Source organism: Tyto alba, unplaced genomic scaffold (assembly GCF_018691265.1).
Source record: "Tyto alba isolate M040663 unplaced genomic scaffold, T.alba_DEE_v4.0 Super-Scaffold_7, whole genome shotgun sequence".
Lineage (NCBI taxonomy): Eukaryota > Metazoa > Chordata > Aves > Strigiformes > Tytonidae > Tyto > Tyto alba.
In genome coordinates this window covers 39,874,826-39,891,240 of record NW_024881328.1, presented here as the reverse complement: position 1 = coordinate 39,891,240, position 16,415 = coordinate 39,874,826, and the positions used below count along the sequence as shown (strand labels likewise).

The 16,415-nt window shown below is 37.9% G+C and overlaps 1 protein-coding gene across 5 annotated transcripts in view; it reads right to left on the bottom strand.

Annotated features, from left to right (window-relative positions):
- SPAG16 (sperm associated antigen 16) overlaps positions 1 to 16,415 on the bottom strand; it is a 421,290-nt gene that overhangs the window by 112,231 nt on the left and 292,644 nt on the right. For all 5 annotated transcript variants that reach the window (XM_033010723.2, XM_042783833.1, XM_042783830.1 and 2 more), the window contains exon 14: positions 14,602 to 14,667. In XM_033010723.2, the coding sequence (XP_032866614.2) occupies positions 14,602 to 14,667 (66 nt within the window). The remainder of the gene's footprint in view (positions 1 to 14,601; positions 14,668 to 16,415) is intronic.

The window sequence follows — 16,415 nt, the reverse complement described above, 5'->3', positions numbered from 1 at the left end:
AAAAGCTATTTCTTTTACTATCTCGCCAGATGTAGACACCTAATTCTCTTTCATTTCATCTGGCTCCTTTCATGAAGTTCAGCCTATACAAGCAATGAAGTCAAGCAGGACATTTGGGAAACAAAGAACAAAACCCCCTCAAATAAAACAGCTACACTCCAAATTGTTGCATGGCTTGAACTGGATCTCAATAAAGCAATGGAAATTTTTTTAATGGAAAAAAAAAAAAAAAACATCATCATGGATATGAGACTGGAGGAGCCATCAAATCCAGTCCCTTACTCTTGCAAGCAATGCTTTCATATGCTTGCCATGGTAAAGTATTGAATTCCAGATTAGCAGCGGTTCCCCTATCCACCCCCTGCTGCTGATCCTTGCATTTATAAATCTTCCAGCCCTTAAGTATAAAATGAGAGTTTAAAAGCACCTCTTCACACTCAAACTACATCCTTTGGGCTAAATACAAGTTTTTATTTCTGTTTCAGAAATATTGCTCCCTTCTTCCCCGACCCTGATGTACAGTATCATTCATATCCCTGCCTCGGACACTATTTCCTGGGCTGAACAGCTGAAGCTCTTCCTCCTCTCCTCCCCGCCCTTCTCAGATAGCACAGAGGCTGGATTAACTGCCAATGTACCCATCACTGACTTCTATAAAGCATCTCTTGCAAAATCAATCACCAATTTTGGAAGCCCCTTCTGAGATGCCTGTAACCTGACTTTCAGAGAGGTTATAGATGTGAATCTCAGCAGAGAAGAGGTTTCAGTGAAGCTGGCACACTGCAGCAACTATGAAGTGGAAGGGCGGGACATGCACCATCAAGTGGGACATCTCCTTTTCTTAGGTCATTATCTATCCACCAGTAAAAGGAAGAGGGACTGAGTAGGTGCATGTAGAAAGATCCCTCCATTCCTCAATGTAAGCACTCAGCTTCTGGACCAGCTCTCCATACCTCACCATCCTCTCTCTCCACTTTCTTCTGCAAAAATTATGTCCATCACTATCAATAGCCCACTTAGGAAATCAGTAGTATCCCTCATACCAATTATTTCATAATCTCTAATATGACTTTGACACATTCTTGCATTTCACTCCTGATTTTTTTTATATTCATAGAGGAATTTTAGTAAATAATACTTTTTTTTGGGGGGGGGGGGGGGGGGGAGGGAGGAAGGGGCAGGGGCAGAGGATTGGTTTTGCTTAGATTTGTTTCAGAATATTCCTGTCTTCAATCTTGTTTTGTATGTGTCTAATATACTTCAATTGAATAAATGCTCCTTAATTACAGATTTGGTAACTCATCAATACTGAACTAGATCAATGGACAGCTGACCTGGGTAAGACTGCACATAACCCACTCAGTGTAGTTGCAGAAGACACTCCAGTGGGTACTCTGTGACTCCTTCTTATGTCATCAACAGTGGTGTTCATGGATTTTCAATACGACATTTCTCTCTTAAGTAACAGCACAGTCCAGCTAATATAGCACCAAGAATGATTCACTGAAATAGATATTATGCAAACATTGATACGAGACAGTCCCTGCCACAAAGTGACTGCAGCTGTAGAGCTGACTTTGACCTTCCCAATGGCCCTGATGAAGGGATCGTTACCAGTTGCATAATTCTGTGAAAACAATCTGATCTGCTTTTATTACAGGTTCTTCCCTCTATGAATTAATTTTGCTACAGGAGCTAGCACACCACAAGAGAAGTTCCATACCCCATGCTCTTTCACTCTTGACATCCTATTCTCTGCCATATATTTTCTCCCCTTTCTACCACAGATCCCTAAGAAACACAAACCTTCCCTCCCAACAGGAATTTAGACAGTCAAATCATTAGTAGGTAGCAGCTACACTGAATCACCCTAACTTTTTATTTAAACTCTCTTTCACAAGGTGATTTGTGGCCACATCAGAAAGGAAAAGCCCCCCTGCCCGTGATCCTTGCAGATACTATCTGAGCAGAAGCACTGTCAGAGAAACCTGATCGGGGAGCACCACCCCACTACGGTAGGTGCTGCGTAAACAAGCTAGAGAAGATGGTCCTGCTCCAGAGGGTTTACAATCTATCGCAGTAGCAAGATCAACCAGTTCTTTCTGTCAAAAGTCTGCAGACCTTTTACCAATTTCCTCCTAGATGCCCGGTATAAACATACTGTGCATAAAATGCAACACCCAGTTGCATATTGCACCTAATTGCCATGAGAAGGCAGCAGACCTCATCTGCAAACAGAAGAAAACATTGGGTTCTGATGGTAGCACATCAACACATGCAAACAAGTATTTTATCAGCCTTGGCATACTCTGTCCGCAGACTTATTATCAAATACCTTAATTATTATTGATACCTAGGCAGCTGCTACACTAAAAACATGCCAAAAAGATTTTGTTAATGAGCCAGCTATTACATTTCACCACTTCTTCAACTGACGTCATCTCTATTACATACCTTTTCTAAATCAAGTGAGCTGTAGATGTGGGGTAACAACTTTTCAATACAAAGAAATAAACCAGGAATGTAACCAAGTTTAAGGATAATTCAAAGATATATAATATTCAAAGGAAAAAAAAAGGGATAAATCATATGTTAAATGAACTTATTTGCATCTGGCCATGGGCCATTTTCAAAAGCTTTAATGCAGAATCACTTCGAATTCTCCTACGAGCTTTTGGCTTTTTCATTCCTTTTACAGTTACTATTTTAGTTATTCATGGAAGGTCCCCCTGCCTTGCTCTTAGTTTTCTTCTTTTTGTTTCTTGCTACACTGAAGTCTTTTTTATTATGTCTTTTTGATGATGTATTTTACTCAACAGCATGCTGGACCATCAGGGCTTGACTGATTTTCCTCCTGTAAAAGGAGGAGACAATGAGATCCAAGGAGAAAATGTGCAAAAGCAGATTGCCATTGTACTGATTTTTATTTACACTACATTTTATGCTGCAGCAGCCACAGATCAGTTCTATTACTTCCTCTAATCAAAGAGCATGTAGAATGATTCATAAAACTGGTAAGAATTGCTTCATATTCTATATAATCAGGTTAGTACTTTTTTGTGTGTGCATGCTGAAATAATAAAAGAATTTATACAAGGATTCAACTAGTCTGTATTCAAAGACTAGTTCTGTTCCAGGCTCCACTTAAAGAACTTTGCAAGTCCTTTAATTGCTGTTACAGTTCCCCCCTCCACTCTTTACCTCCCCTGCTTACTTTATGAACATCTTTATACTACAGAAGATCTCCCATTAAAATGGGTATGCTCAACTCCATATACACCATAATCCTAACCTCAATTGGCACTTGCAAACCACTGTAACACAAATAATTGTAACATTAGGAATTAACAGATTTGTATAATTTCCAGGAAGTTTTTAAAATCCATTTTCTTATTTCCTTTTTTTAAATATACATTTTTTCTTGTGAATATTAATAATTATTAACAATGGAATTAATCACAGATATACTTTAGGCATGTATTTCCTGAAAACTGCTGTTTCACACCAGCGACAAAGATAAAAATCAGAATAATTATGTCTCTTGTTTATGAACACACATCTGGATTTTTGCTGAAAGATAAATAATATATGAACTGCAACAACTTACTTTATCTAATTAAGACTGAGATAAACTCCTCCCAGGAGTTTCATTTGGAAGGCAGGTCAGTAGTTGTTTCTTAACCCTTCGCAAATATTTTTAAAAAGGCAAAATAGTGAGTGAACAGGTAACTAATTTTCATTATTACAAGTTCATATCAAATCAGCCAAGTTTATTGATTTGCAAGTCTGTTTTCAAAACAGACGTAGTTGTATGAAGTGTATTTTAAGGGACTCTTATGATGACTAAACTAAGATTTTTATCAACCTCAGTGGAAACAGATCCAAGTTCTAGGCTCCTTGTTAACTAGAAAGAAGCTTGATAATTATTCTTCTTTTCCATTATTATTGGGAATCTGGTTGCCTTCTGGCATAACAAAGGGCTGATGTGCTTGTTACCAGTCCGTGAACTAAGTAAAAGTTCACATAAAGGGTGGTGGAAACTCCTTGCCATTACGTGCCAGGAGACAAAGTGGCCACATGAGGAATAGCTTCAGCTACGTCGAACTGAGACAGACTCAAATAATCTGTGTTTCTGAGATGCTCCCTGTGGGACACATCCTAAATCACTTAACTATACCACCATTTTATATGTGTTAAAGTGAATATTTTAAAGAGAAGGAATCATTACCTCCCACATTTACAGTATGAAGCACATCAGAAACCTGATGAGAGTTATTGTCTCAGGCCTTGTTGTCATGCAAAAACTAACTATACTCAAAAAAAGTAACAGGGGGCACACAGGCATGGCAGACAGTCCCATCCCTGTGCCATCCCATCCCATGGAGTGGAATTGGGCTTTCTGATCAGCAGTAAGCAAGGGCAGATCTCAGAACTATCCAAGCAGGAGCGGGTGAATCTTAGTAGAATCTTAGAATGTAGTCGTTACAGGGAAAAAGATTTTAACATCCAATTAAGCCAAATGAATTATGTAAAATATGATAAAGATGGGAGGAAAAAATGCAGATGTAGTTCATTATTAGACTCATGACTAATCAATCACCACCCATTTTTGAAATATCAGGCTTAAATCACCCCAGTTTCAAATAAAAATAGCATCTTAGAAAGACGTGGAATTACTTAGCCTGGCAAAAATAGAGTTACACTGATTACCACTTTGAAAGCATAGTGGTCTATTTTTAATAATTATTTTCATCAAGAGTGGGGGAAAAGGGGTGATTAAGGGTTATACAAAGGCAGCGCCAGTGTTTTCTTACTAGCTTTTTCCTTTTATAGTTTCGACTTCTGCACTGTGATCAAAGTGACAAAGGACCATTTATGTTTCAAAGCAACTGAACACCCAGAGCTCAAGCAACTGTGCTCTGGTCCTCACTCCCTGTGGCATATTTTACAGCTTTGAATAGACATGAACTGGTGAAACACCAGCTCTTCTGGAGGTGAGGTGAATCCAAGATGTTGATGCAGAAAGAATCATCTCTCAGAGCTTCACTGTTGGTTCCTCCAGAAGAACCCTCCAGCTTTAGTAGCAGTTGTCAGTGAACAACTCCTAATTTTGCACTGTGTAGAACTGGCACAACTTGCTGTAAGAGGTTGGCTATTTTTACCGTACCTACTGTGATTACTGATCTGTTGTAACCCCTTCATATTATGGTTCAGTGTGCAGATTTTGAGAGCATAGTGACTGTCCATGCTCTGGGGCAAAAGCATCCTCTTCCTCTAATCCAGCAATATGTTCACCGTGAGCATTTGAACAGACAACATAATACCTATTGTTAAAAACCACTATGGATTAAAAACTACAAGAACCTGTTCCAAGCTCTCTCTTAATCCCATTTAAGTGGCAATATCAGCACCTACCCCACTATCTCAAAGGAGGCACCTCAGGATAACTGATGTTTTATGCCTGTGGGAAGCAGGGATCATTCCTGTCCCAGCTCCAATTCCTTTGCTGGCTCCTTTTCCTTCAGGCACCCCAGCAGCTGAGGTTCATAATGAATGTAGTAAGTCAAGACATGCTTTACAAACATAATAGGGTAAGTCTGTGTCAACGCTTTCTTCTTTCACACGATGCTGTAGTCCAGAACACGTACATACTGATCACCTACTGTAGTGAAGGTGAAAGAATGTTAGTTCATCAGAAGTGCTGTAAAAATGTAGGGTTCTTCAAATTAGTCACTCGAAATTATGGCCCAAGATCAAATACTTTGCAATTACTGTTGGGACGTGCTGGGACCTGACCAGCTTCAGCTGTAACATGAGGACTGTCTGCAGAAGCATCCAGTTGGAGACAGCAAGTCCTGGTGGGAAATTCAAAGGAGAGATGCAAGCAGAGAGGTGCTGGCTGAGGGGTGAGTGCTGTTAATGCAACCAACCAACCAGAGCAGAGGGAACAACCAGACAGCCCTCAGGAGGGGTTTCGAGCAAAAGGGAAATTCGTTACAGAAGGGTAGAGGCACAGATGACTCTTCAATGTGATCGGTGAATAGAAGTCCATTGCTCAAATATATCAGGAAGTGGAAAAAACACGTGGATGAGATGTGTGTGCTGATAAATGAACAGGTGTATGGGCCATCACATACTCAGAAACTTAAAGATACCAAGACAGAATGTTTTTACTTATCCTCATCTTCTCAGTGATTATTTTGATCAAGATGAAGTGTATCCTAAAATGATACTATTTCTAGGTTAATAATTTTATCCTTTCAAAGCACATGGAGACTCACAAAGAACACCCCTTGTGTCCTTCAAAGGAGGAGGTCCGTTGAAAGTTATCAATGGGAATGGCAGAACTTTGTTGCAGCAGAATTTCCAGTTCTACTAACTTTCAAAAATAATGATGGATCATGGCTCTCTAGCTTGTTTACATGCACTCTGCCGGTTATCCTCTTGCTGTGTGAAACAGAGGGATTCTCTCTTCCCTTTGCCACATCAAGTAGCATGAAGTGCCTTGTGGTGTTTGAGGAGAACAACACATGCTAGGCTTGTAGAAGTCCTTTGCATAAATTTACATATGAAACCCAAGATCGCTGCACTCCCTGCAGAGCTACTGCTAGCCATAGTTGACACTGCACTTGAAACAGTATCGCAAAGAGCGCGGTATCTTTTGCAGAGAGGTTTAAAATAATCAATTTTGTTTTTCCTTTCTAACCATCAAAGAAGTGCCTTTGAATTCTGGGAGCTGTGCAGTGAGAGAGGGAGATGAATGACAATTGCTGTTACCGGCTTTTCTCTGTATTTTGAGTGATACCACAACTAAAATGAAGTTAGGTGCCATCATTACCTGATTAGACACTCCTGAGAGCAATAAGCGTAACAAACTCCTAGGGTATGCTATGTTCATGTACAAGGATTTTATTGTCATTCAGTTCCTTAAAGTCTAAATAAGTACATTTTTAAAAACTGGCTAGTATCCACTGCAATAATGTTAAAATATGGATGTAATACATACCTTCATAAATTCATAAACTAGTATTAATGGCAATAGATCTATTGATGAAATGTGAAGATGTCCATTTTAAAATGCAGAACATCTAAGTCACCGAAAGAAAATAAGCATCAGTAAACTACATGTGCTTTTTTTTTTTTTAAACAAAAACTATCAAAGGAACACATAAAATGAAAAAGTTCAACTTAAATTTCTCTCTTTATCTTGTGTCTGAGCATTTTTTAAGCAAAACTAAATGCATAAAGAAGAAATACCAACAACATCTAAAATGTATTCGCAGAAGCTTGCCCAATTCTGAACTTTGGTAAGTGTATGAATGCTCCTCCCAGTTTCAAAGTATTTCAGGTGAAAGAATGATCAATTCATCAAATCTTGTCCCATTATTTTGAGAATTACCTCACAAAAAAACCAGCTAAATATCAAAATAGAATAATCTGCATTCCTATTCCTGATGGACTTCAGCTGTGCATTCTCAATTATTTTCAGATTAAATCAATCTGATATTCAAGTACCTTCTAACAGTGATATTTATTCAACTACAGATTAATTGCATTTCATAACAGAGAGGCCTTTCCAAATTTGGCCCTACTTTCACTCTTGCATAAATTAATTTTATATCAAACTTTGTAATGTATAAAGCCATGTACTACAAAACCACATATACAGCACTGTTTCAAGCAACCTGCTTCCCTTTGGCCATGATTTGGTAAGTGGTAAACAGTTCAACAGTCCTCTTACCAAACACAAAGCATTGGTCTAAACTAAACCCACTTCTCTAACCCAAATTTATTATAAACCCTTTTGAATAGTCAACTTTGAACAAACATGCTGTTTGTTGGAAAAGCTGTTACCTGTCTGCTTGTAACCAACGCCAAACCATAACGATAGCATCAGGTTTGGCTGGAACTCAGGAAAAAAAGGAGAGTTTATGACCTTTGAAGAGGACTTTAAGGATGTCGTGAGGTTATGCATTTTTATTTCTGTTATACTTATGGACTAATGGATATACCTATGTTTATATTTGTAAATATAAAGTCCAAAAACATCAAAGAAAATACTGCATGGTCAGTTAATTATCAGTTTCTGCTGAGGATCTTTCCAAGAGCCAATGTAACCTAAAACATCCTGTTTTTTTAAAGTTGCTCAGAAAAAAATTATATCAAAGCCAGGTAAAAATGATACCACATTTTCTCTTACTGGGCTTTACAGAGTTGTGTAAAATCCAAATGTCTATGCATTACCCCAAAGTTTTATCATGAAGAGTTGAGACAAAGCTTCATCATATGCAAACATTTAAACGAGAGCAAAATCTGATTAAAAGATTCAAATAGAAATATTAAATGTTCCATTTACTGCTGGTTCAAAACAAACGTATGAGATAGTATGATAGCAGACATCTGTCCTGCTCCCTACCCCACATTCCTCACCTGCACCATCTCCATGTGGTCCATTTCTGGAGCACAGAAGTCTCAGTACTCATGACTAGAGACTTTCAGCCACTATGGTATATGCAGCTTGCTCCCAAGGAAGAGCAGCCGTCCCTCAGTTATTTCATTTTTATAGAGTCCAGGTGCTAGCAGACACCCCATTAACCTGATATATATCTTGCACTCACAGCACGTAGGAGATCCAGCAAAGAATATGTGCCGCAAAGAGAGGACTGAAAGGACTGACCAGGTGGGAACGCAGTGCCTCTTACAGAACACGAGGACATAAGGTAATACCTGCAAACAGGCAGATATTCATCTTGTAATGCCTGTAATGGTGACAAAGAAGGCTGAAAGTGATGTCTCTACAAATATCATTATTGGGAACAACTACATTCCTTTTTTTCCCATGGCAAAGCAAGAAAAGGGAACACGAGGCAGTGGCTTTTTCAGCAATGATCAATGATACAGTAAGATTCTTTGATTTCTCTATGGGTTTGAAATACCTTCCTAGAACCTACCATCAGGAAGAATAACAATAGGTCTTTTCAAATCTAAGCTTCTCTGTGTTTGTTTGGGTGAATGTTACAAGATACTTTGTGGCTTACTGAGAGTACCTGCATGGTGACAACAAAAAGCACCAGAAGGGATTCCTGGGTTTAAAAAAAAATAATTAAAAATCAACCCCATGGTAAATGAAAGAAGGATATAAACACTGAGGCTGGAGGAGAGAGGTCCTGTGGCAGAATGAGCTAATCTCATCTCTTATAATATAAAGTGTTGAATGCTTAAAACAAAAGAAGGTGAATTTTCCTGACCTGTGACTATCTTCAGTTAATCTTGACAGGACTGGGTTTAAAATCTCAGACAAATAAATTGCACTGGGGAGAACAGGAAGGTGGTTAATTCTCAGTTTCTGAAGGCAACTTGGGCTTTGATTAAACAAACTTCAAGACTAACAGAATTATACTTTTTTTTTTTTTTTTTCCAGAAGAAATTATAACCGGGAAATTGATCCAAAAATAATCCAGGAAGTCAAATTTCTTCCAAACTAAAACAGCGAAGGAACTGCATTTTGCCTGATTTAGAATTGCAGACATAAACTCTAGTGGCAGTCGGTGCATTTAAACACTGACACTTAAGGCTTTTTGGTCACCACCATATGCTGTATGCGAATGGAAAAAGGATTTTTCTCTGTCATTGACTTACTGAGGTGTATGACACCTATTATTAAGTTTTTCTTTGCAAATGATCTCTGATAAAAAACTAGAAATGGTGATGTGAAACAATGACACAAGCATCAAGGTGTGACATTAGAAGATCAGGCTCGGATTTCTGAGGTCCCATTGAAGCGCCTTTGCTAAGAGACTGTGTCTTTTCTCAAGGACACAGGAAGACAGAACCCTGGGAAAGCCACCCCCTTGCAAACCAATGCATCAATAATTTCCCTGGCTTTCTGAACATGTCAAATAAGTCCATATATACTGGAGCTTCCTCACAGAAAGAGCTGGAGGAATTTTTTACTTCTAGGATATATGCCAGACGTATTCTTACTCGCTTATCCAGCCTTTTATAATAAGACTCTGATAGCAAGAATATTTAAACTGATCAAAATAAAGATGGATCTACCCAATTCTCCTAGAGTGGTTTCAGAACATCTTATCTGGTCTACACGTAATGCATAAAACAGGTACATATGTGCTAACTGTAGGGGTCTGTGACTAACAGTAGCATCAGATACGCTGGGAAGTGATTAAACAGTATGCCTAGACAAGGGAAGAGAGCATTCCAGGAAAATTACTTCAAAAATAGGGAATATCACGAATATTTCAGAGAATGGATGTGAAAGTGGATTCTAGCACAGTTTTCTGAGAGTTTAACTATTTTCAGAAAGAGCTTTTTGCCAACATGTGAAATGAGGGTACTTTGATAGAGATTTTGTTCTTTGCCATGACACAGAGACAGATTTATTTTTTTTTACTTCTAACAACATTCGATGGCCTGAAAATGGTTAACTAATGATACTGAAATCTGTATTTAGTATGTAATTCAGTTCTGTAATTATATTTCTTATGCATGGAGACAGAAATAAACTAGAGGAAGAACCTATTAGCCCTTTTGCATGTATAATTGAACACGTTTGATATTACTAGGTAACCTTTGTAAGTAACTGGCTTTGAGTTTATGCAAAGAGGTGAACACTCTGAATACATAAATAACAATAAGAGCAGATAGGTTTTTGATTTTGTATTCCATTCTTTTCTTGTTTGTGTCTGTTAGATGCAGTCAGACATCCCTGGCTTTATTTGGCCATACATAGAAACATCTGAAAGATCTGACTTTTGCATCATTTGGGTGCAGTAATGAATAAGAACTGACATCAAATATCAATATTATTGGCCAGCTAAATGGTAGCTGACATCCAACTGGACTGCTGAAGAGGTAAACAAAATTGAAATTTTGTTTTTGTTTAAAAACAGTCTGACATTATTTGTCCTTCAGTAAATCAATGGAAGAATGACCTAAATGCTGTTGCGTTTTGGCTTGGGGAGGTAAAACTGGGCAGCTGCTACCAAGTATATTTTTTATAGTCTTTTAGATTTTCCTATCATTAACTGTAATTGCAAAAATACTTTTTTTGCTTTAAGGAAACTTGGTAACCTCTGTAACGATCTCTTAACCTGCAGACATACAAACACTGCATGGCAGATAGAGACAAACACAGGTGAATGATAATCATACTCTTATTTGAACACAAACACATATATACACACACATAAGGGAGCAAATTTTGTTCTACTTTAAATTCATAATGATTCAACCAAGCATCTATAGTCTTTATACTTCATTAGCATAGGTGATTTGCTAAGCTGGGAAAATGCTGCGCAAAGTATGTACAAAATTTACTTCAAATGCTATTTAGGCCATACTTAGATTTTATATTACGTGGCAATGTTTGAGAACAGATCACCATTCATTTTATGAATTCTACTGTATGAAATGGCATTGTTTTCCCCTAGTTGCTGGTCAAAAACATGTACTAATGTAAAAATATTAGTGGTTTGACTTTTCATCTTTGCATGAGTTATGCAGATGCATAATATCCTCCCGATAATTATCCACAAGACAGAAGGAGAGGGCCAGGGCTGACTTGGACAACCCTGCCCTGACATCCAGATGTAGGCACTGTGGTACCAATGGGGCTCCCTCCACCATCTTTTGCCCACCATAAGCCTACATTTATGCAGTTATATGGAATCCAACAATTAAATGGGGTAACCTCAAACCCCAGTAACATTCAAAAACTGGGGAAATTACTTTGCCTCTTTGGTGCAGTCTCACTTGGGTTTCCCTACAATGGGTACCTTTGCTTTCCCAGTTAGGGTTTGTTCACACGCATCTTTTACTGCACGCAGAGCCTTTGAAGAGAATTGGAGCACACGCACGAGCCGCTAAAAAAACTTCCTTACAAGCACACACACATGTTTCTACTCAAAGGCTTAGCCCTCAATGGAAAAGAAACATCTGAAACATTTTTTTCTACAAAGTTAGTTGTGTTATGGGGACACAGAAGTAAAAGGAATGATAACATTAACTTTTAAAAGGAAAGGTGCCTTTTTCTACATCTTGAATTCAAAAGCAGCTGTATGGATTTTGCTCAAATTTTCTCAAACTTTCCACAGGCAGAGAATGAACTTGGAAAATGGCAGAATTTACACACTGCTGAAAGTGTTGTTTTGTAAGCCCTGACATAACCACAACTACAGAAGTTTCTATCAGGGCAATGTGACTACCCGCCAGATTCTCCAGAGAGCTCATGTCCCAGCAAGGCAGCCTCCAACAAATGGCCATGTTTCAAGTGCCAAACTGGCAGTTACGTTCCACAGAGAAATGGCTAATTATGGAATCTGAGCACTATTAAAGCATTTTGGCTGTAATGTTGCTCACTTAACAAAAACCTATTAATTACAGTTTCAGAAGTATGGTATAGTAAATAACTCAGATTTAATCAGTCTCACAGAGTTTAATGAGGATTTATTCAATTTGTATAAATGCATTATTCTTTTTTTTTTTTTTTTTTTTTTGTTCTTCTTCATACAATACCCTTTCCCTAAAATATCCCTTAATTTTTGGACACACTGCCTGGATGGCTCTCTGATCTAACCAGAAAATTTGTCCTCTGTTCTTGTGTTTTCTCTACAGGATATTGTGCAATTAGAATTTCAAGTTATTTCAAAACTCCTTTGGGCACTGAGCAGCCCTGAGACATGACTATCACAAGCCCACTGAAGTGATTTAGCAGCCTGATTAAATTGACTTATATCCTAAGCAGAAAAAGGAGTGAATCTCTTGGGATCTTTCAGCATTACAGCACTGCACCCATAGAGTCCAACCCTATAGACATGACTATAAACAAAGCATGGGATCTGCAGACCCGTGACATTAGGATATTAAAAAAAAAATAAAAAAAGAAAAATCCAGGTAGGATTCTGTCAGCAGCCTTCAGCTTTGCCATTTAAGACTTAAGAAACCAGACTTTTCCAACAAACCTTTGCCTGGCTGCAAAGCTTCTTTGTCCATGTCTAACCATTAGGCTTTCTGCTGGCCTCTCTGGAATTGATGTTGCACCTTTATCCAAACAGTCCATGATCAATCTCAAAAATATTTCCCATGAAAGTATTGTTGAACATACTAATACTTCTATGAAAATATTTTTTCCTCATAAAACATCTATCTTTTAACAAAACAATTGTCACTCAAAACACCTTACTCAGGTTGTTTAGGGTAGAATATTTTAATTTCTTAGTGGGCAAGCACTAGAGGGTAAGAAAAGAATTCTCTGGCACTATATTTGGTTGAAATATATTACTTGCTTTGCTAGCCAACCAATGTGACAACTCTAACTTGTACAACTCAGGACCAACTACTTAGTCTTTTCAGTAGCTTTCCAGTACCTACAGAGTTAATTTATATAACTGCAATTACAGCTTCTAAAATTATATTCCTCACTCAGTTTAATCAATGCTGCACTAGATGTTTCCATTTTTACTAATTCAATCATTGAGAATGTCAACCAATGATTTAGTCTAGAGTTTAATGCCAACTATAATATTCTTTATCAAAATAACACGCTTATCTGGAAGATTATCAGCACACAGTCTTTCAGCTTCCTGTTAATCATTATAGGTCACATTAGATCATGAGGCTCTTTGTAAATACGTTAAAGACTATGCTATAGTAATGCTATAGTATTTCCCCCACAATTCTTGCTACTTTTAAATATTCCTTGCTCTACACCATAGTGTTTCAAAACACTGAGAGGCAGGTTGTGCCTGTGGAATACATGCATGTGGCCAAGAATGAAGATGCCCTGGGAATTACTATTCCCCTCCTTGACATAAGCTTAAAAAATAGGGTTGACATTAGCAGTTGGTAAAGCAGTAGCTGGTACTGAACAAGAGGAGAATATTCAGGATCTCCTATAGCAAAACTCAGTACCTTGGCTCTGCTGGTAATGAAACTGGCAGTGAGAGCACAGGGAGCAGGGACACCATTGAGATATTTTTCAGGAAAGATGGTCCCTGAGAGAAAAGAGTGCAAGTGGTAGCAGAAACCAACGCTTGCCTCACCACTTCCACACCAGTTTTAAAGAGCAGTGTGGCCAGGAGAGACAGAGAAACCATACATCACAAACACTTTGATCATTTTAGAATATTTCTTACAACCTCAAAGAAACATTTTAGAAAAATTACTTTCCTTCCAAAGTTAACAGGCATTCAGATCACAGTCTGTCACCAATTCCAATCAAAATTATTCTTTTTAGACAACAACTATAAAATTAACCATCCAGGGAAAAAAACCTAACAGCAAATTTCATTTAAGTAAAGTAACTGAACGATCATGACAAAAGAGAATGGCTCAGATTTCATGCACTGATCAAAGGAGAAAGGAGGTAGGCACAAGGAGGGGGAAGTTTTATTATAACTGCCTCTGAGACTCTGCTCTGTCTGGCAGGCGTGTGCCACACTGAGCCACTCTAGAAGTCATTACTAATACTGAATTCAGCCACAGAGTTATCTGTTTCATCAAAGTGCATGACGGTATTTACCAGAACAAGGAACATGATGATTAAAAAAAAATTTAAAAATTAAATTCACACGCAGAACTTACTCTCATGTTGAATGTAGCATGATTACAGGAATGCAGGTGACCACAGAATGTGTAAACACGGAGACCCTAGGAATTAAACACACAAAGAAAGTAATTAAATAAATTATAGTGATATAAATTATTCTGTAACCTTGTAAATAGAAAGACCTTGATTTTATGGCAGTGTGCAAACCAAGGCACTTTGTGTGCTAAAAAACAGCTCCTGGTTGCTGGAAGAGGAACACATTTCTCACAATTGCTAAAGATATATATCCTTACTTCATATAATAGCTAGCAGATAAGGTGCATTCAAATATCACTAAAAAAAGGCATCTCCCTTGCCAGCGGGTTTGAATTAGAAGATGTAATCACTGCTTCCAAAAGACTGAGCTCTTGATTTTAGGCAGTGATTCAATACATGTCTCTCGATATTCCACACACACCATTAAAGTCTTCCTTAAGGAATCACAAAAGCATGAAATCAAAATTAATTATCTTTTGTCATCTTCCACATTAGGCCATAAGTGACCTACACAGTACAGTAACATATGTCAGATGTCATCACTGATATCTGACTTGTTCTCCCCGTACAGGAAGCATCCAACCACAGTATCTCCTGCTAAAAAACCCCAGTCTTCAAGATGGGAAGACAGAGGTATTGAAAATAGATGCACTTCTCTGTTTTCATAAAAATCACTAGCTTCATGGGTAACAGTAACAAAAATACTTTCTAATAAAAGTGAAATCCAGCTTTGAACAGTGTAATCATATCCTGAAGAACAAGTTTTCACTCTAAGAAAACATTTTATTGACACCGGGATTGAAAGACAATGTATTGTATTTTTCTGGAGAGACAAAAAAAACCCCAAACCAGGATCTGAAATTTTTCCACTCATCTCGACAGTCCTTCTCTGTACTTATTCCAGCTTGAATCAATCTCTCGGGAGCAGAGGTAACATAGGTTAATCATACCTCTGTCATGCTTCTAGAGTTTACACCATCATCTTAATTCCATTATTATTTTCCCCCATCCATAAAAAAAAAATATCACTCCTACTCTGACAAAAGATATTTGAATTCTCTTTTTCACTGACAAAACCTCCTACATTTTTATCATCAGCATGCTTTATCGGTATATTCTCCCTGTTTGCAACAAGTCTTTTCAGGAAAGTATTTAATGAGGTTTGACCACAAAGTAAGTCTGGAGAGACACTACTCGACAATACTCTGTAGTTCATGTTACATCTCTGAACCATTTAGGAGAACTCAGACCAACAAAACAGCAGTTTAAGGGGATTAGATTGCTGTTGTAAATATCTCAGAGGTTAAGAGCAAAGAGGGAAAAGAGCTATTGAAGCTGAAGAGCAGTGTTGACGCAGGAACATATGGGTATTCATTATCTGCAGATAAATTTCAGCTGGAAATTAGAAGACAGTTCTCACACAGTGAGATACAAAAACACCCCTCCACTCCGAGTAGTGGGGATAAAAGAATTCTGATTAATTGTATGAAGCTGCTTGAAAAGTCTGCAGATAAATGACCTCTTGCATGTGATCTTTTGCCTGAACTTAAGAGACCAAGGAGACTCTTTCAAGTCTTGTTCATATGGCATTAGAATACAAATTTCTGGTAAAGCCCAACAATTAATGCTTCAGAAAATTCCTTCTGTTTAAAAACTGTCACCAAAAAAAGACAGCAGGCTACTTTGGCAAGTGCCATTTTGTATCTTAGTGCATATTGCATTTACCTTTCTGTCTTGAAGTAGTCTCTGCTTCAAGGCTGCATACGCTATTGAGATGAAACTAGGAAATCAGTATTATTCCCACGGAAGGATT